The 21,700-nt window shown below is 36.1% G+C and overlaps 1 protein-coding gene across 6 annotated transcripts; it reads left to right on the top strand.

Annotated features, from left to right (window-relative positions):
* The first annotated feature begins 14,569 nt into the window (after positions 1–14,569).
* LOC146914398 (uncharacterized) lies at positions 14,570–21,288 on the top strand. 6 transcript variants are annotated; one of them, XM_085717245.1, is made up of 13 exons: positions 14,570–14,813; positions 16,099–16,259; positions 16,338–16,420; positions 16,541–16,680; positions 17,781–17,812; positions 17,901–18,039; positions 18,194–18,286; positions 18,604–18,707; positions 18,826–19,004; positions 19,098–19,407; positions 19,895–20,036; positions 20,539–20,584; positions 20,679–21,288. In XM_085717245.1, the coding sequence occupies exons 9-13, from the start codon at positions 18,904–18,906 to the stop codon at positions 20,686–20,688; spliced, it is 609 nt and encodes a 202-aa protein (XP_085573371.1). In that variant the 5' UTR covers positions 14,570–14,813; positions 16,099–16,259; positions 16,338–16,420; positions 16,541–16,680; positions 17,781–17,812; positions 17,901–18,039; positions 18,194–18,286; positions 18,604–18,707; positions 18,826–18,903; the 3' UTR covers positions 20,689–21,288. The 6 variants fall into 6 exon arrangements, with proteins under 6 accessions (XP_085573371.1, XP_085573367.1, XP_085573373.1 ...); XM_085717241.1 differs by having other exon boundaries at positions 17,901–18,103; XM_085717247.1 differs by having other exon boundaries at positions 17,901–18,103; positions 18,826–19,008.
* The last annotated feature ends 412 nt before the right edge of the window (positions 21,289–21,700 follow it).

The following is a 21,700-nucleotide window of genomic DNA, read 5'->3' as shown; positions in this document are numbered from 1 at the left end:
CGATCTTATAATCGCTCTTTTTAATAAGGCTCAAAATCTCATCCAGATTGGATTCTTCAATAGATTGGCCCGATGGGTTGGCATTCTTGTCAATAGGAGGAGCAACTGGTGGAGTTACTGTGGCAGCAGGTGTAACGACCTTCTTCTGGAACAAGGGCGTACGGACCCTCCCACTCCTCAGAGTTGTAGTTTCTTCAGCAATGTTACTAACTACAGCTGGGGATACCAGAGGCACTTCTATTTCATTCTCAATCATAGTTGCATCATACTTGTAAGGGATGGCTTTAGTAGAGGCATAAGGTACCGAACCAGGTAGCCTGATCACCAAGGGTTCAACATTCCTTGTCTGAGGTACACTCTTGGCGGGGAAATCATGAAACACTGGCACAATCACGCAAACGTCGCTGGCAACCAAATGCTTGTTGTCCATTAGGCTTTGTATATCACCCTGCACTGTACAACAACCCATAGGATTCTGGAGACACTCTGAACAGGAAGCATGATCATGATTAAACAAGGAAGCTTGGCAGAGCTTGACATGTAGCGGCACCAAAGGAGTAGCAACATTATGGACATCTAAAGCGAGAACTTCTCGAGGAACCCGAGATGTTTCAATCTTATCAAGAGCACAAACTCCTTCGAAAGCCTCAATCACGTTAACAGCCGCATGGTTTGGAAGTGGATTGTCAAGAACGTGTGGGACACTATTTTCAAAAGTCAATTGTCCTCTGTCTATTAGATCCTTTACAACTTACTTCAGAGTATAGCAACCTTCAACATCCTGGCCTTGAGCGCCCTGATGGAATTCACATTTGAGATCCTGGCCTGGTGGCGCAATGTCCTTTAGCAAGTAGGGTTGGGAGCAGATCAGCATACCGCATTGGTATCGGGGGGAAATAAGGCTTGGGTCAATGCCCTGTTGTTGCGGCTGTTGCTGTTGAGCAGGAGGCTGTTGTTGTACTTGCTGAACAATGGCATTAACGGGCACTGGTGGTTGACCCGGTGGCAGAGGGTATTGCTGGTAGAATGGTGGGAAGAAAGGATGTTGAGAGTACAGTATGTATTGGTAGGGTAGAGGTAAGTGAGCAGCATTAACAAGAGCGACAACAGCTGCAGACTGGTTACCGGACACCATCCCTACCTCAGATTCCTTCTTCTTATGGTGGCCGTTACCATACTTCTTCGGCGCACTAGCTGAGGATTCACCTTTTTCAAGAATAATGATGCCTTCTCTGACAGCATCCTCTAAACGAGTTCCCATGGTAACCATGTCGGAGAAGTTATTTGGCGCAGAGACTATCATCCTTTCAACATATTCCTTCTTCAAAGTTTTTAGGAATGTCTGTGTCAGTTCTTCCTCATCAAGCAGAGGAGAAATACGGGTAGCTGCCCATCTCCATCTCCGAGCATATTCACGGAAAGTTTTGTCCGTCTTCTGAGACAAAGACTTAAGAGAATCCCTATTCGGCTTCAAGCGGGTGTTAAACCCATAATGATTTTCAAAAGCAGCAACAGCGAGTTCTTCAAAAGTATGGATATTATCTTTACTCAAGCTAGTGTACCAGTCTGCCGCATCTTCCGTCAGACTATCCTGGAAGCAGTGGATCATCAGTGCATCATTATCTGCGTAGTTGGCCATCTTCCGGACGTACCGAATGACATGGCTATGTGGACAATAAAATCCATTGTATTTGTCGAAATCTGGAACTTTGAACTTCTTAGGAACCTCAAACTGGGATACCAGGCATAGATCACGAGCCTTAGCAGAAACACCGTTCCCACGGCTAGCTTTGACCTCACGGAGCTCTCCAGCTAGCTCTCTTAACTGTTCTCTCATAGCCTCCACTACAAGGTCCTGTCCACGCGGAGTGTCAACATCGATTACCTGATGCGCAGTGTGCACAACAGGATCGGTAACAAAAGTGGTCACTTTAGGGATAGAGGTCTTCGCAGAAGCAAAGGTTGTTGCAGGAATCTGTCCTTGTTTGGCAATACCAGAAATGCCGGCTGCAGTGTTGGGAGCATAGAAAGCTGAGAGTCCATAAGGGCGCCCATTGGGCATAAAAAACCGAGCATCAGAAGCCACTGTGGACAATGGGATGGATGGAACCATTTCAGTAGTAGCCGGATTAGATGTGGCCGGTTGTTCTTGTGCAGCCATCAACGTAGACATAATGTCATGAGCCTTGGCCAAGTCTTCTTTCATAGCAGCCAACTCGGCGCGGAGTTGAGCATTCTCTTCTTCGAAATTAGCCATGTGTCTCCTTCTATATGATCTCGTTTGATGAACTCTGGTCGGTTGGTAAACCTTACGTGCATGAGCCACCTTTTAGACTGCGGCAGAAGAACCAGGAGGTAATGAGCACGAGGGAAGTTTTTTGGTGACCAATGTATGATGCATATGATGCATGATATGTACAGATGCATATGCAAAAAAAGACTCTTTTTTGTGTCATCGAAGGGTTTTTTAGACAAATTAGGACTTTTGTAAACATTACTACACAACAATTATCATAAATGGGTAAAACAACAACCAACATATAGTTTTACAGGGTGATTCCCTTTGAAATGCCAAGCCAAGGGATAGACCTTGAAATGTAAACAACATAAACAACAACTGGAAACACCGACAGGAAAACAGGAATCCTCAAGCATAGGAAGTAGAAGGATCATCCTCAGGCTCAGACTCAGACTCGTAGCTGCAGTATCGGGCATAGAAATCATGGGCACCCCTAGCCCTCTTGGAATCCCTCATAAGCAACTCATCCATTTCTTCAATTTCTTTTCTAGCCTTAGCGAACTCCCTCTTCAACATCAAAACCTTCTGAGTCTTTTGCTCATCTTTTCCATCCAAAGTCATGATCAGATTCTTAACATCATAGTATTTGGCCTTCCACTGATGCTTCTCTCGGCTCTCCATAGCTAGATGCTCCTGATAGATCTCTTGAGTAGGCAGAGGCAGAGGCAAAGGCATGGATGGAATAGATGCGGACACATATCTCATGGCGGAATAAGGCATGGCAATCTCCTCAGCCCGGTCTATTACCCATTGGGTATAAGCCTCATGAGCAATACCGAATCTCACACCCATATGCTTCACATCCTTCTTCCGAATCTTGGACCAAGCATCTATGAAATCTTCTCTTATTCCTGTAGGAGCATTGGAGTAATGGAAGAAATAAGGAGATGTAGCAAGATAGATGGGCTTCTCTTTCATCGGGAAACCAGGTTATAGTTGATTCCACCCCGGGTACCAAGAAGACGTATATTAAGAAACTTTCCACCACCGATGATAATTTCTTTGACCTTAGCGGCGGGAGTGAGCCAATCCACCTCGTTAGGGGTGAGAGCCATAATCCGTTGTGAAATAGTCCAATTTTCTGGATTAGCATGGAAAGACTTCGGAAGGTGCGAAATAAACCACCTGTATAGAAGAGGCACATAGCAAAGAATGTAACCATGACCCTTGACAGATCAGTCATGAATAGCATGGTATGTGTCAGCCAGCAAAGTAGGAACCAGATTCTTGGAGCGGAAGATCACAATAGCATTCATATCCACGAAATTGTCAAGATTTGGAAAAAGGATAAGCCCATAGATGAGTAGTGCAAGAATAGCCTCAAGAGTGTCCTGACAAGTAGTTTTGAGATTGGCTTTCTCAAGTAGATATTTCGAAGTGAACCCTCGGATGTGGGACTTAGTGACAAGATTCTTGGAAACATCGGAAGTCTTGAGATAGAGATCACGGGCAATAACCAAAGGAGTAGGAGGATGCTCAAGACCCGTGAAAGGTGTCCCTTCGGCTATAGATAAACCCGTCAAGGAGGAGTAAGCCTCGAGAGTAGGTACCAACTAAAAGTAGGGAAAAGTGAAGCACCGATAACCCTGATCATAGAATTGCACTAGAGTGTGCACAAGCTTCTCTTCCACATTAGTCCGGAGAAGAGTAAGTAAGTCCCCATAACGGCGTCGGAAACCGGTCGGATCCTCGATCTTGAGTGCCAAATCTTTCAAGCTAGCCAAAACAACCTTCATGAACTTGTAGGACTTAGTCTTCCCCATTCCTACAATGTTTACAAATTAAATTTGTCTAAGCCCTTCGATAAATTCATGGAAAAAGTTTATGCATGTATGCATGATCACATTCAAGTACGGAGAGAACATGGTGGGTTAAGATTTAAAGTCAAGGAGTCATGGGTGGACACGGTGTCCGGTGATACTAGGGTTTTGGGTAATAGTAACCGGGTTCTAAAAGGTTCCCAAGTCGCAACCTCTCCCACGTATATCATGGTTCCACGAGACAAACACTCGCTCCATGATTATTCGTAAGAAGGTCTAACCTGAGTGTAGTATCGTGTGACGACTAAAACTCGAGGCAACACTCGGTTTAGCCACCGCACTACATCTTAGAAAAGGCCATGGATGGGTTCGGTTATCTATGGTCCATAGCGTTATAGAACAATTGGAAGCAAAGTGCCTAAACGCGACAAACACGTGCCGACAACATCACCCCCAAAATGCCTCAGCTATGTGGGATTGATCGCATAACCCAATACACGAGGCAACCCTTGGATTGAATTGTCGATTATATCCCCCTAATCCTAAGTTCACTCAGCCCGGGTGTAGAACTTTAATATTCTCACCCTCACACGTTTTCAAAAAATTTAAACAAGTAAGCAAGTATAGCAAGAAATAAGTAGAGCGCAAGCGTAAGAAATAAAGACTAGGCGTAACTCTCAAATCTCCCCAGTGAAGTCGCCAGCTGTTTTATCTTGGTTTTTCGGGTGTCAAGCATTGATTAAGCTTGGACCTTTTTAACCTTTGATATCTCCATTTTTTCTTGGGAAGGGCAAAATGAGGAAAAAACCCTTGAGAATCGAGGTTCGGGAGTTGTTTTCGCTACAGGAAGGTGTTAGGCACCTATAACGACTATAGTATTCTATAGGAACCGTCTTTACTTTCTACACCTAACGCTTTACAGAGGGACCAATACCAATATTTTTACAAAGTGCATGGACCAACGGCAAACAAAAAAAAGTGCAGGGACCAATGCCAAAATCTGATGAAAGTGCAGGGACCAATGACACATTTAAACCAAGATTAAGCTTATGTTATGGTACTACCAAGATTTATGAACAAGTAGAAGCTTCTATTGAGCTTGTTTTCCAACTCAATCATCACAAGGAAAGGATTATGAGATTAGGGTTTTGTCTAAGAGAGCTTGGGGTTGGATTAAAGAAGGTCAAGCAAGGATCAAGATGTCTTAAATTTCAAGAAAACATCAAGAGGGTAATGGTTTGAGCAAAGGAAGCAAGTGGCACAAAAGCTAGGGTTTGGACTTGTTTGAGCTTGGAACTTGGAGATGTCACAAGAAGATTATTATGTGAGTTCCATAGATAGCTATCCTACCCTTTGGGTCTATGTTTATACCTTGTAGGATAATGTGAAAATTATAAGGTTTATGAATGAATTGATTACCCCTTTTATGCCATGCATGCTAAACATGTTTATACTTGCCATATGAATGTTATTACAAGTTTTCTATGGCCTCTAGTGTCATAATATGCATATGGATGTTTGGTTTTGAGGTTTTTGGGTCAAAAACACCAATTATGCAGGTGCTGGACTGTCAAAAACACCAATTTGAGGTTTTCTATGGCCTCGAGTATGAATGTCGAATGGGGGGTGTTGCTCGCCCCAAGCTCGCCTCGCGAGTAAGACAACTCGCCACGGCGAGTAATGCTACTCGCCTTGCGAGTAAGTCTGTGCACAAGAGCACAGCTTGCTCGCCTCAGGCCCCGTTGTTATCTTTTGAGCTGGTGTTACCCGTGCAATCTTTTATAAAACAAACCCCTCAAACCAAGGTCTTATATGATGATCTTTTAAAGAGTTTTCTCGTGAATGTAGCAAGTATTTGATATGTTTGGTTATGCATGGTACATGATAAGAATGATATGGCTAATACAATATAAGCTGGGGTAGCAAGATAATCATTAAGCAAGGGAAAGAATATAGAGCCTCGACATAGCTTGTCGAGAACTAGATAGTTAAGCATAGAGTTAAGAATAGAGCAATTTATGCTAAGACGCGGGATGATAGAGTATTATCTTCGCATAGAAGTTAAGTGCCATACGAGTATGGCAAGACGTGAATCGATTGATATCTATTCACAAAGTAAATTAAGCAAGCATTAAGCTTACCTCTAGTAAGATCGTTAAGGGTCCGAGGTAAAGAGATAGCATGTTTAAGTTTATTTTTCATGCATAAGATTAAGACTTATAAGAAAGAAAGAGAGTGTCATGTCTCTTGTTATCCAAATTGGATTCAAGGGGTTCCCCAAGGGGAATGGTTAAGCCGCAAGGGAGCCGCATTTCACTCAGTTAAGGTGCCGTGTCTTTTGTATTCCATCCAAGGTTGGATATAAAAGGTTCTCCATGGGGAACGGGGTAACCGTAAGGGACCCGCACGTGACTAAGGGACTCCGGTGCGCTCTTGCTAAGCATTTCACCGGTAGTAAGGGATTAACTTCCGGGGTTACTCCACTCGGGACTAATCCGTAAAATGAACTAAGATAATGATTGTTTGTTACACGCTAACATAATCAATGAAGCTGACTATGCATATTTATTGTACATTATATGTCATGCCATAGAGCCTTGACGTAGATCGTCAAGAACAAGTAGAGACTTGGCGTAGTTCGTCAAGAAGTAGTAAGATAGCAAGAATCACTTTTGTGATAAGAGATGGTACGTTGTAGATACAACATATTAAGCAAGTAGAAGCAAGTAAAGAAAGTTATGCCGGTGACGATCTTAGGATTCCCTTAATCGTCCGGTTTAGAATCGTGTCATGATAGAAGTATATGCGAGCCTTGATGCATAGAGCGTATCTTGGCATTGCGGTTTTAGATTCCCCTTAACCGCCATGACACGTATAAGGAGAGATGCCTATAATGTAACACCCTATTTCTAATAAGCAGTAAAACGCGCGAATATACAAACATATTCTAGAAATAGATGCTACGTCTCAAATCAAACCACAAAATACATGCATAAAGATCATGTTTACACAACATAGCAGCGGAACAACATATAATTCATAAACATCTCTGGATCTCCAACAAAATACAAAATGTATCCTCCAAATCTCAAACAACAGAATATCTCAACAACTCCAAAATACAAAGTCAAATAAACAACATGCAAGGACTATCCTAGATCAGAGCCCTAATCTAGACACTTGCATGAAAAAGAGGAACTCCACTCCTCGGCATCAACAAGCAACAACTAAGCATCCTGCACTCCATCTACCCGTCCATACAGAAAGGTAGGTGGTAAACCACTGAGGGTTAGCATTACATCATCATAATCCACGAAAAACATTTATCATGAACATTTGGAAATGAAAGAATATATTCAAGAATAACAATTCATACATATTATTCATAAGTAGTTACAACATATACATACTATCATTCCAAGTTCATCTCCACAAGTGTATCATACACATATATCCAACTCACCTTGTCAATTAACAATTAACAATCAATAATCAAATCCACAATTACAGTTAGCAAAACAATCATCACACACATTGCAAATGCAATTCAATCCACCAACAGTTTATGCAATGATTCTAGACTCATCTAGATGCATGTGGTACCAAATCACCTCAAGGTCGTCACCTTCGATGCAACAAAAACATCGTACTCACCTCAATTGGATGTAAAATCCGCCACCATCAGTCTAGGATATAAAATCCACCACCATCAGTCATGAATGCATGAACATATGACTCAACTACAAATGCATATGTTCACACAAACAATAATCACCTCACCATCACCAATACATGTATATATGCAATCATTAACAGTTCATCACCAATTAACACATATACAATCACCAACAACATCAAAAATCATACAACATAGAGTTGTCACATAATTGCACCACAAATCATCTTCACATAACATATAACAATTCCTCATAAAGGATTCACAATCAATTGATTCTCAAAAGTCATCTTTAGTCAAGTTCGTCTCTCAAAATCACAACATTAAATTAATTGAACATTTGAGTCAAAACCAAGTAAACAAGCTCAATTGCCTATGCCTTGTATTCTCACAATTCACATATGTGTGCAGTAGAGGTTACATAAGCATTTCATCGGCCAAATGCGACGAATTCACGAAAAACTCAAAGTTCATCTCGTTTTATCACTTTCACAAAATTTTCCATTTTCAAAGCAAAACAAATTCAAACTTAATGGAACCAATCACAACCATTTTTAGAAATCATATATACATTACGCAACTCTAATCCCACTTCAATTTCCGGAGAAAACGAGTTTTTGGAAAAATCAACGTTTGGACCGTTTTTACAAAAGTTAGACGATTTTCATAAATTCAAGTCCAAACCAATTCAAATCATGTTCCAGTAGGATTAAAGGTGTAAACAGAGGTTAATTATGTCCAAAGAAACATTTTAGAAGTATCGGATTGGTCCACAAGTGCTCGAAAACAAAAATCAAAAATTGCTGAACTGGGGCTAGGACGCGAAAGCGTCCTCTGCACGCTTTAGCGTCCTAGTTCCAGAAACTCCTGGAATAGCATGCTTTTGGGACGCTTCTGGGACGCTGATGGGATGCTTAAGCGTCCTAAACACGCGAAAGCGTCCTACATCAGATTCCCAGAACTCAGTTACGGGTTCTAGTTCAATTCATCCCAAAATCCACTTTTCAATCCCCCAATTCACCCAAACCAGTTCCAAAAAATGTTTATAGGTCAAAATAGGTTCAATACACTTAAACACATACAAGTTTTGGAATTAAATCATCAACATAACCAAATTCACCAATTTCTCAATTCGTTCTCAACCTTCAATAACAATATCAAATCTCATCATTAATTCACCAATCTTGATACCCAAAGTACCAATTCAACAACAACATATTCCAAATCAACAACAACAACTAATGAGTACAAATTCATGCACAATTCAACATCACAACATCAATTCTCATCAAACTTGCTCAAGAACACAAAACACCAACACCTATACATTTGAACATGTTAATTCACATACTAACATGCAATTATCACATAAATCATGTTCTCAAACATAACAACAACAATTATGCACGAATTTTACAACAATTAGGTTCAATTCGTCAATTTAACAAAAATGGGTAAAGAGAAAAAAAAAAGATGAATTATGGTTGAAACCTAACCCTCTTACCTCTAGCACAAGAATCTCTAACCCAAGCTTCAATTTAGCTCCTAGATGATGAATCCCTCTTGCCTCTAACCCTTGTTCTTGTTCTTCCCTCTAGCCTCTATCTCTTCTCTTCTAAAATGAAAAATGAAATGAAAATGTTTGTAACCCTATCTCCTCACTAACATTAGTTTATATAGGCTCACTTAATTGGGCTTATCTCACAAACCTTAATGGGCCTAACCCATTTCTAATTCAACCTCAAAAATGTTACTACTCACTTACCGGTAAAATATAACACTAACAGTCACTTATCGGTAAATAAAATAATTACTACACCCTCTAGTAACTTGGTAAAATAATAACTCTCACTAAACACTAAAAAAAATAACTTTCTGCAAAATTACAAAATTGCCACTGCCCTCAAAATGACCAAAATGCCCCTAAGTCCAAAATGACTAAAATACCCCTCTAACACCAAATTCTACGAATCCCAACCAAAAATACACACAGAGGCATATAATCACATAAGAGCACATATAACACACATAAATAAATAAATAAAATAAATCTAGCAAAAAATCGGGTTGTTACATATAACAAGGTGAGAAGAATATTATGACGGCCCTAGAAAGCACCGCCGTCTAAGAAAGCAAGTCCCCACACACGTATAATCAACCGACATGTTGTATTGTAGACATGTGGTGACTGTAGGTTTCCCCGTGGTTGCCTATAGCCTAGGGTTAGGTGGAACTCACTGAGACATTATGTCTCATCCCAATCCTTATTTGTTTCAGATATCAGGATGGTTTAGCAAGCTATCATATTTTAGAAAAGTTGAGTTGTAATCTTATTGTACGAACTCATTTGTTGTATACGATATTCATTCGAAGTTTTTATGTTGTAAATTTTTAATGTATCCAGTACTAAACTAATACACATGCTAGACTTTCTAGATACGTCTAGTATGGGTGTTACATGACCCGGAGGCAATGACGCATGATGGAGGGTGCAATGGCGGAGTCACCGATCACGGTACTCCCAGAAGAACTGATGATTGAAATCCTTTCTACAGATGATTTGAACAATACTCTTCGAGTAAGGTGCATTTGCAAGTCGTGGAAATCGTTGGTTGTTGATCCTGAATTCATGATGAAGCACATTTATAGATTATTGACTGAAATCTTTGTTCTATATGCAAAGGCCACAGAACTCTTTAAGGTTTTCATATGGAGGAGGATCGAATGAAGTATCTTTGTAGCTTTATGCAGATTTTCCTTAAGTCAGTAACATAAAATCTTCATCTTCTCATCCTTATTTATTTATTTTATTAGGTCTGCAGCAACTTAACCTAATATTTTCCCTCCAATTTGCTGTATTAGGTCAGCAGTAATTTAACCTAACAAATTCCATCTAAAATGCAGCACACCAATTTAACCTAACAAATTCTCTCTAAAATGCAGCAATCCCTAATATTTCTCCTCACTGATGAGCTTTTCATTCCTATCCTGTTGTGTCATCGTTTGTGTATATATATATATATATATATATATATATATATATATATATATATATATATATATATATATATATATATATATTGTTTCTGTAGACTTTTTTTTTGACAAGTTGTTGTACACTTATTTAATACGTTTACAAACAGAATACCCTAATTTCCATGCAAACTCGCCTACCTTAATTTCCATGCAAACTCGGCTATATATAGCAAACCCTAAACCGTGTTTTCTTGGTTAAAAGATTTCAAACAATAATAATATGGTATGTCTGTTAATGATTTTTATTTGTAAATTTAAATCATTCTAAATCAAATATGCTTATATATGTGTCTGTACAAACGACCTTCTTTAATATGTCTAACCTGGGCAACGCCGGGTCTCTAACCTAGTTTGTGATTATCTTATATGGTTTAATACCCTAATTTCCATGCAAACTCGGCTATATATAGCAAACCCTAAACCGTGTTTTCTTCGGTAAAAGATTTCAAACAATAATAATATGGTATGTCTGTTAATGATTTTTATTTGTAAATTTAAATCATTCTAAATCAACTATGCTTATATATGTATCTGTACAAACGACCTTCTTTAAGATGTCTAACCTGGGCAACGCCGGGTCTCTAACCTAGTTTGTGATTATCTTATATGGTTTATTAGATTATTTTATATTGTATTTTTCTTTTTAGATTCGATTTAATACGTCTGAGGAGCAAAAATTTATTAGTCATTTCGATGGTATTGTTTGTGTTTAGTGATAATCGTTTTTCCTGGTATTTGGTTTTAGCAGGTTCTGTTTTCATCATAACTGCTTCATCAATTATTGAGGTCCTTGGACTGGCTTAACCATATTAGGTCCATTGGTTTTTTGCTTTTGTTAGTTGTTTATGCCATCCTTATGCCATTATGCCATCCTTATGCCATCCATTTGATTGTAGCTATAAGTTTTCCTTGAACTTTTCTTTGATTCTTGACACAATTTTGTAAGTTTTTAAGCTCCCTTTCGTTACGCTTTGTACTCGAGGTCTGAGTGTTTTTTTTTTTTTGGTGGCTGGGGTTTGAACCTCGGACCTTGCATATATTATGCATTGTCCAAACCAACTGAGCTAAACTTACGAGGACGAGGTCGAGTGTTTTAATAAAAATATTACTGGTACAAATAAAAAAGTGTAAAACCTGTCAACCCATTGGATAGAGAGCAACCGCAAAATGAGGGTAATACCCCATTTTTACCCCGTATTTTAAGTATGACGAAATTATATCATGTGTTTGAGACGGACATTCATACTAGTTAATTAATACATGGAATACATGGATTCAATATGTTAAAGTTCTGAATCAAAAAGTATTAAACAGATAGCAATCTTAGCAAATAGTTATCATTTCTTTTTCAATGACACCAACAATATAGTAAATAAAATATAAATTCTTATATTTTGGAATGACATCAACAACATAACATTATTATATTCCCATAAAAGAAATAACATTTTTATAAAAAAAAAAAAATTGTTCAAGGGTAAAATGAAAAGTGAAAAAGTCAATTCAAGGTATAGATTTAGGGCCCCGTTTGTTTTAGATTTAAAAAAAAATAGATTTTTCTTTGTATTTCTAAAAATGAATTTTTTGAAATTTAATCAAAAATAGTAGAAGTTATTTTAAACTCATTTGGTATAAGTTAAAAAAGATACTTTGACTTTCATTAACTTAAATATTCATTGTTCGAGATTTTACATAGTAAAAATCACATATTTTTTCAAAATAACATCTTTCAAAAATGATTTTTATGGAAAGCTATTTGAAATAGCTTTTTTTTTAGAGATTTTTTCGAAAATTTTAGTATAAAAAAAAAAATTTATAACATAATGATGAAATACTTAGAATGACATTTTAAGGTAAGTTATTCAAACAAATTTTTCATTTGAAGCTTTCACTAAACATTTATTTGTTACAAAAATTATAATAAAAACATATTACACTACGAAAATTTATTTAAAAAAAATATAAAAAATGTGTCCTTAATTAAAAAAATTTAATGGAGATTTAAAATACGTTTTTGTACGGGATTTAAAATAGACTCTTTCTAGTTTCACCCCATATAATCATAGTTACACCCAAAATTTCCCTCTTCATCTAAATTTCCAAAATTTCCCTTCTTTTATTATCATACTGAACCCTCACCCATTTTTCACCCACAAACCACCATGGATACAATCAATACCTACTAAAATCGTCAATTGAATCAACATCTCTTCCATTGATACGTACTCGATTAATACAAGTAAGTGAATTTCATAAATTTCTTCGAGTTTCTATTTATCGTTTGCTCTATGATTTATTCGATGTTGTTAATTTTACCATGGATGTTTATAGTTCTTGTTAATTTCACGTTTTTCTATGGACATCGATTTGTTTGATTTAAGTTTACGTAGAAGGGAAACGTAATTTAAGTTTACATATAGGTCTCACGTGAATTTAGTTTACGTACATATTCTAAAAAGGAATAACATACACTTTTTTTTTGACGTTAAAAGACAATTTCATTAATGAAAGTCTGGCAATAAATCAAACGCCGAGACTGCAGAAATACAAGTCGGAGTTTCTTCAATCCATATGCAATCTAAATTCTTAAGAGCATATTTTGCTAAATAATGAGCAGATTGGTTGGCTTCACGCCTAACATGCGAAAAATTTAAACTACGAAAACTACCCTTAAAACTAATACAATCTCGAATAATTGATCCAACATAGTTTGGAGATTGTTGGTGAGCATTCAACGCTAAAACCACATTAGAAGCATCTGATTCTGCTATAAGATTCAGAAAAGACATGTCTTTTGCAAATTCCAAACCCTTCCGCATAGCTAAAGCTTCTGCAACCTCTGAATCTGGTGATGAAAAGACTTGCCAACAACTAGCACCAACGACAACACCTTCATTATCTCTCACCACAGCACCAATACCCCACTTATCACCCTCTATCGGACCTGCTGCATCAACATTAAGCTTATAGAAACCACTAAAAGGAGGTGTCCAATGAACATCGGATATTGGCAAAATTAGACCTCCACTTAGTGTCCCCACCAACACCGTACTAGCACTCCTAAAATTCATAATAGATCTTTGTGCCTTTTGAACAGTGGTAGCCACATCAACATCAGTCCCCTCAAAACATTTCTTGTTTCTGGCACACCATATCTCATAACACAAGGCTAAAACATGGACTATAATATCCTCATCGACATCAATAATATTTTCCTCCAACCACTTATGACATACACTACGTAAATTCAGTTTATGTGGTGTATGTAAACTCAGTTTACATAAACTACGTAAACTCAGTTTACATGAACTAAAACTCAGTTTACTTAACCAACTCCAACTTATGTAAATTCAGTTTACATAGTGTATGTAAACTCAGTTTACGTTGTGTATGTAAACTCAGTTTACTTAACTCATGTAAACTCAGTTTACTTAACAGTGTTTTGTGGGTTTGAATTGAATTGAATTTTTATTTTAATTAAAGGATATATTAGTAACTTTGGGGTGTAACTTGGATTATTTGGTGTGTGGGTAGTATCTGTCTTTAAAATACTTTTATTCTTAAAAAAAAAAACTTTATAATTATGAATCTATTCTATATATAAAAGTTGCCCCAAGCCAATAATTTAGCCCTAATTAAACCTAAACCCTAGCAAATAAAATACCTCTTTTAACCCTTTACGAAACAGCTAGAAGAGAAAAAAAAGCCGCAAGAAACATAAGAAAAAATCAAGGAAAACAAATAAACGGATAAACATAAACCACAAACAAAAGCTGATAACAAAACAACACAACACACGCGTTGCTTTTGCATATCTCTCTCCCGTCTCCTCTGCAACTTCTTCTTTTCTTTTAGATCGGTATGCAGCAAGGTGATCAAACAGTGTACAAAGATTAACCAAAAGCAAGGTGATCGAGGAAACAGGCTTCTCGCTCCTAGATTCGATTCTTCCTCTTCCAATTCACATGCTTTTGGTTCCTTTTCATCTGATCTTTCTCATCTTCGTCCTAATGCTGCTGCTTCTTCTCTCCTCGCTTTCAAGGTATAAGTAAACCCCTTTATCTGCATCTGTTTTTTCACACCCCCTTTTAATTGAAAATTTGATTTTTTTTTCATCGCTTGTGATTCGTTTAATGCTTATGATTTTATTTTTATTTTAGATCAACTTGATCAATATTAAGCCTCAATAAATTGCTGTTTTTTTGTTTGTTTTATTGTATATTTTATATTTAATTTAATGTTCGAGGTCCTATGCTGATAAAAAAATTGTTTTAAGTGTCAGTGTTTAATAGCACTGTGGTTTTTAATAATTTGGTTTTGTTTTGTTTGAATCCCATAGATTTTAATGTGTCTGATGATTGTGTAATTTGGAATTGAACTGATATGTTTTATAACTTTATTGTTATTATTAAAGCATGAAGGTAACACTTTTGAAAATGTAACTAACATACTTGAATACCTTTATGTTTTGTTTACTGTTTGGGGTTTAAGGTACCTAAATTCACTATTTCACAATGCCTTTGCAATTGAGTAATTTCTAAACGTGGTTTGCCTTTCATTGCATTGTTGTGGTTTTAGCAAGAGTTTTCCCTCCTGCAGTTTCTATGTCTGATCTCAGGTTTTCCCTCCTACACTAAACTTGAATAATTAGTCAATGAATATATAAACTCCACTAAACTTGAATAATTACTAAGACCAGTCTTCTTTAGGACTTCTCATGAATAAATTGGGATCATTTATTTTATTTTCATTCACACTTTCTTAAAATTGCTTATATCTTTCCTTTTTATTACTCTCTAACACTTCTTTGTTTAAATTCCGCATCCGACATCTAAATAAAAGGACGGTTGTTGTACAAATGATGACTATGCTATTTTTTTTAAGGAAAATGATGACTATACTATTGTTGCTTGGTTCACAGCTTTAATATTACGTGTGATAAATTTAGGCTTGACATGTATATGGAATAATTTTCAACTATCTGGCTACCTACGTGCACAAAAATATAATGTTTGTTTTTTATATGTTGTTATCAGTTCATGCAATTTCCTTTAGTGTTATAATATTGTTGATGCTTACTTATAATATCTGTTATCATGCTTGCCAAAAAAGTCTCTGCCTCAACAACACATGGAAATCAATTATATGCTTTCCGATTTCCATATTTCCTTCAGCTTCAATCATTTGATTTTTTTCTCTTCATTTTCATTATTTCGTTAGATTGATTCATTCTCAAAACATTGATTTATCATTATTGATTTGATCTTAAATGAATTTTTCATTTCTCCTTTTCTGCCCCTTCATATTTGTCACGAATATGTCAACAGTTAGCTATGAAAGTTTCGAAGCAACAATGAAAGTGAAGAGGGTTGAAATGATTGAAGATCGAATCCATTGAACCCTGATTTGGATGGATCAAATGTTGTATCAGAAGGTGACTAAAAGGATTACAGATGTATGGTTCATTGGTTCTGGAAAGGATTTTTATGTAAGGTTTTGTTGTTAACCTTTTTTTGTCAATTATGTGATATAATAATTTATCTGAATTTGTTTATGGTTTCTCCAGTTTATGATTTTGTTCCTGTAATTGAGAGCTCTAGGTGCATCACTGTGATGAAAGCATTTTTTTTTTATTGTTAGGACTTCATTGTAAGTATTGTACAATTACTTATTTTTATCTTAATTAATTCATGATTATCTCAAATTTCCTCTTGATCAATCCATGGCTCAGTTACTGATTTAGGATTCATTTTAATCTCCTTATTCCAGAGAAGGCCCTTAATGATTTCAGGCAAGAGAAGTAGAAATGATAGAATGATAAAGTATGTAGGCCTACCAAAAAAAATTGGTGAAGAGTATTTTCCCTCCCTCTAATCATGTAGATGGTTGGTAGTATGATATCAATGAAGGTAAATCAATATTTTCCCCCTTTAATCTGTTAAGACTATTTTTTCCCCTCTAATCATCATTTCGTTGTTTTTATCGTCTCAATTATTAAATGTATTATAGTAGATTAGACATATTGATTTTAATTTAATTTAGTTTTTTAGTTGAATTTTTATGCTAACTTGCAAAGCTTTTTTGGAGTTTTCAAATTTCAATCATAATTTCATAACTCAAATGTGTATATTCTCCATTGAAGTTTGCTTATAGTTTGCAATGTGTCAATGTTTAGGATGTTTTAAAGAGATATGGGGCCTTTTGTTTATTGGATGGATTGAATGCTAGCAAAACTTCATCAAATATGTCTTAATATCATTTAGTTAAGAGATCTGTCCTTTTTTTAAAACTTTGATTTTTTTGTTTATGTTTGGTCTCCTTTTCTATGTGCTGATGTAGATCAACATGAGTAATTTTCTCGGTCATCCTTCTATCAAATGGCTTATTTCCACCCCTTGGAAAACTATTTCAGAATGTATATGTTTCTATCATTGTTATTTAGGAATTGTCAATCTCAACAATGGATATTGTCTTTGAAAATTTATAGTTTATTTATCTAATGACATCATGTATGAAGGTAGATAGTAACTGTAAAAACTTTATTCTTTGCTTTTTTTCTCAATTTGTTGATATTGATATGTTTCTTTGCATTTTTAAGAACTTATTTTTTAAGCATTTGACATGAAGTGATTTTATTGATTTTTTATTTGTATGTCATGACTTGCTTGCAAGATTATAAAAACTATAGTATTGATTTTGATTTGATTGATTTAGAATTTGAAATTGTCTCCACTCCTGTTACATTCTTCAATGCCTAAATATGTGTTTTGGTAGTTGTTTCATTTACATGTCTAAATCGAACAAGTAATTTTTATTTGTAAAATGACCAATTATTTTATTTGTAATTGACCATTTATTTGTAAAATGACCAATTATGGTTCATCTACATGTTTCACCAGCTGTATGATTGTCCTCTGAAAGTTGTGTGTGTATGTCCATGCTTATGTTTTTTCAATTGTATGTGTTAGTCTTTTATCTTATTTGCTAACCTTAAATATCATGTTAATAGTTGTAGGCAATGCTGGCACAGAGGCAATGTTGGTGAGTTATGTCCTATATTCTTAAGCTCTAATTGTGTTTTAACAAGTGTATTGATATTTAACCGAACCTTTTTTTTTCGTATACTCAGAAGCTGAATTGGATTGGTTTTTCTCAATCAGCGTTTCCTGCTGAGCCATCTGAGATAACTGTCATTGATTACCTTGGTTATCCCTGGAAATTGCTTATGGATTTCTCTCACGATGGAGATGTGTCGTGCATGTTTTCTGGTGAGTGGCAGACGATGTGCAAAGCACGTATGCTGGTGGAAGGATCAAATGTCTTCCCTGATTGGTTTGTTGAGTTAAATCTATGATTGTGTTTAGGTATGATTTTCTCTCGAAAAGCCTAACGAGTAACCATTATGTGATTGATATTGTTCAGATTTAAGGACCAAGCATTTGGTGTGCAAAACATCACGCAACTCCAAATTCTGGTGCTGAGTTGATCGCATAATTAAACATCCTTCAATCAAAGGTTTTATCTTTATTTTTGTATATCCAAAAGTGCATTTATTTTGCAAAAAAAATAAAAAAATACTTCTTACATCTTGCCTATATTTTATGTGAAGTGACTGTAAGCATTAAGCATCTCATTACAAACAAGGACATGAAAATATTTAACTGGATCATCTATTACTATCTAATATGTCATGACAATCATGTGAACCCCACCCATTTTTCTACAAGGATTAATGAAAACTATTTGTGCTAATTTACTTGGTTTTTGGACATTAAAGTTCATCTTTGTGTTTACATTTGCACCTGATCTACTCATAATTTTCCATGACTCAGGCTACTGATCCCCATATGAAGAGTTCTCAAGTCTTAAACAAGGTCCTTCCATTAGTGATTGGTTATTTTGCTCTTTCAGTTCCTTCAGGTCTTAGCCTTTACTGGTAAGCACACGTAAAACCTTCCAATGGTCTTATATGTGTAGGCGTGATATCTATATTTGCTTATTATACCTTTAAGTTGTGTAGATTCACAAATAATATATTGAGCACTTTACAACAGATATGGCTTCAAAAGTTAGGAGGTGCGAAAAATCCTTTGAGACAAGTTCTTGATGATAATGTGAAAAATGTAGACCTAATGCAGGTTCAAAAGTCAGTATCGAATCTAAATTCCACAAAAATTGAAGAAGCTAGAAAAGATTCAAAATTGAAATCAGAAGGGCCACAACTTGGTGACAAGTTGGTGATTATAATTATAACGAGTCACACTTATATCACAATGCTATTGATTGATTTTAACCTGTTGTAAATGTGTTCGTCTTTGTATTGCAGATTTAAGCAATTAATGGAGCAAGAGGCAAAGAAGAAACAACAGAGAGAAGAAGAAAAAAGGAAGGTCGAGGAAGCATCAACTAAAGCTAATAATCACGAACAAACAGTTCAAGGAGGAAACCAAGTTGTAAACGACTTAGTTAAAAATTCCCAATCTGTGGCTGATGATATTGACCCATCTATATCTGAAGTAATAAATGGTAATAGTAAGGACTTGGAGGGAAATCAGAATTCTACATCTACATATGATACTGCAAATGATGAAGGTTCTGCTCATTTGAATGCAGTAAACAAGAAAAATCTAGAAAAGGTATTATTGCATATATATAGGACATGTTCCTAATTGTTTTTGTAAGGATAAATTGCTTCATCCATAAATTGCCTAACATTTAAGAATGGTGGGGGAGTGGGAACTATTACATGCTTGTGTCAATTTTGGCTGATGTTATAAGAATCATGCAAGAGTGAATTTTGTAGCAACATCTCCTTTGATATCAGTGTTTCCTTGGCACTGCTGTTTTATGTCTCAAATGCTATGTTTCTGATATTGGGATAGTTAAATTTTGCAATACTATAATATACAGAAGTATACAAAATTACAGTTTGTAATATTATACTGCTTGCTGAGTTATGATTAATTGATATAACGGGTGCTGGTAATAATGTGTTTATTTTTTAATTATCATTTATTACTTCTTTGGGGGTAATGAGGAAACATTCTTTTTCCAGTAGATAAAGATAACTATGATTTGTTTTGTAAATCTTACAATTCTCTCTCCATTTTCACAATTTCACAGGAACCACCAGGAGAAGCATTGTCAACCAGAGCTACTCAAACAAGCAAGCTCATGGAGAAGACTCAGATCGCGTGTCAAAGGATGGAGAAGACCAGAGCTACTCCAAGATTTATCTTGATTATCATACTTGCTGACATTAAAGGTCTGCCAAGCCATGTTTTAATGTCAAAGCATGATTCAATCTAGATAACTTCATTTTGCTAACATTAAAGGTCTGCCAAGCCATGTTTTAATGTCAAAGCATGATTCAATCTAGAGAACTTCATTTTAAAATTTTGAATTGCTTCATCCCTAGCTGATGGTTTGAGTTTAGTAACCAAGTTATCAAACCTTGCAGATTTACCAAATGAGAGCTTTACTAAAAGAAATAGAAAGCACAATGTTTGATTCAAAATAATAGGATTATTTTTTAAATAATGTTTTGTATGTGAAGAAAAATTCTGTCATTGTATGTAAAAATTGTAGTCTGATTATTTTTTTTGTCATGTTCTCTTATTAAGAAAAGTTTTCTCCATAAGGTTGCTTATTAAAATCTCACTAAACCCAAACAGATAAAAAAAACAAAAAGAATAACTATGCAATTTTTTCCCTGTGATTGCCAACATCTCTAAGCATCTCTTATTAAGAATTTTTTTGTGCATCAGAATTGCACCGATATGTTGTTGGAAATATTTTCGTCTCTTCGATCAGGTACCATTATTTGTAATTTAAATATAAATATGTTTGCTTTCATCCGAGACATTGTTACAATATATACAATTGATGATACTCACGCTATTTTCAGATTCTGTTGAAAGTGTAAGTTACGAGGATTTTGGGCAACCAGATTGTATATGCAAAGATTGTGGATCACACATGTGGTATGGAGAGAGGACTCACAAGGATTGCAAGCCAATAGTGCCCTGTGTTGCAGGGAAGGGAGGATCAAAATTGCGTACCCACCGTTGCCTGAACCTCTCGCTGATTTGTATTACTCTGACAATAGAAGAAGCAAGTACTTTATGGAAAATATTCGATCTTTTAACAGTATGTTTGCCTTCACATCAATGGGTGGCAAGATTGACAGCTCTATGAATAGTGGGAACTCTCCTCATACGTTTGTTTTGAATGGCGAAAACTATCATCGGATCGGTAGTTTGCTGCCAATGGACAGAAATGACCCAAAGTTTGTTCAATTGTACGTTTATGACACCGACAATGAAATCAAGAATAGAATGGCAGCTGTAGGGTAAAATGTCATTAAATTTATATGTCATGTTACCGTAACAGGGTTGATGTCGTGGAAATTGTTTAATATGGTGCATTACAAAGGTTTCTGACGATTTATTTTATGAATTGAATTATACTATTTTTTGGTTTCAAGTAAAATGATCCCTTTCACATTTGCGCTATAATTTTTCTTTTGTATGACCCGTGCAGAAGCACGGGTCGAAAGTCTAGTTGGTTTAAAAGGGATATAGAACGATAGGGTGTCATATTCCAACCCTAATATTCCGAAAAACCGAAACCTTAACAATGGCGGTGATGACCCGGAGGCAACGGCGGGAACGACGGCGGAGTCACCGATCACGGTACTCCCAAAGGAACTGATGATTGACATCCTTTCTAGAGATGGTTTTAACAATACTCTTCAATTAAGTTGCGTTTGCAAGTCGTGGAAATCGCTGGTTGTTGATCCTGAATTCATGATGAAGCACCTTTACAGATCGTTGACTGAAATCTCCGTTCTATATGCAAAGGCCAGAGTACTAAAGGCTTTCATATGGCAGCGTGTTATAAATAACCTGATCAAGATTCGAGAACAAG

This window comes from Medicago sativa, chromosome 6 (assembly GCF_051527215.1).
Source record: "Medicago sativa cultivar Bolivia chromosome 6, Bolivia_mono, whole genome shotgun sequence".
NCBI classification, from domain to species: Eukaryota; Viridiplantae; Streptophyta; class Magnoliopsida; order Fabales; family Fabaceae; genus Medicago; species Medicago sativa.
This window is presented reverse-complemented; position numbering and strand designations above follow the sequence as displayed.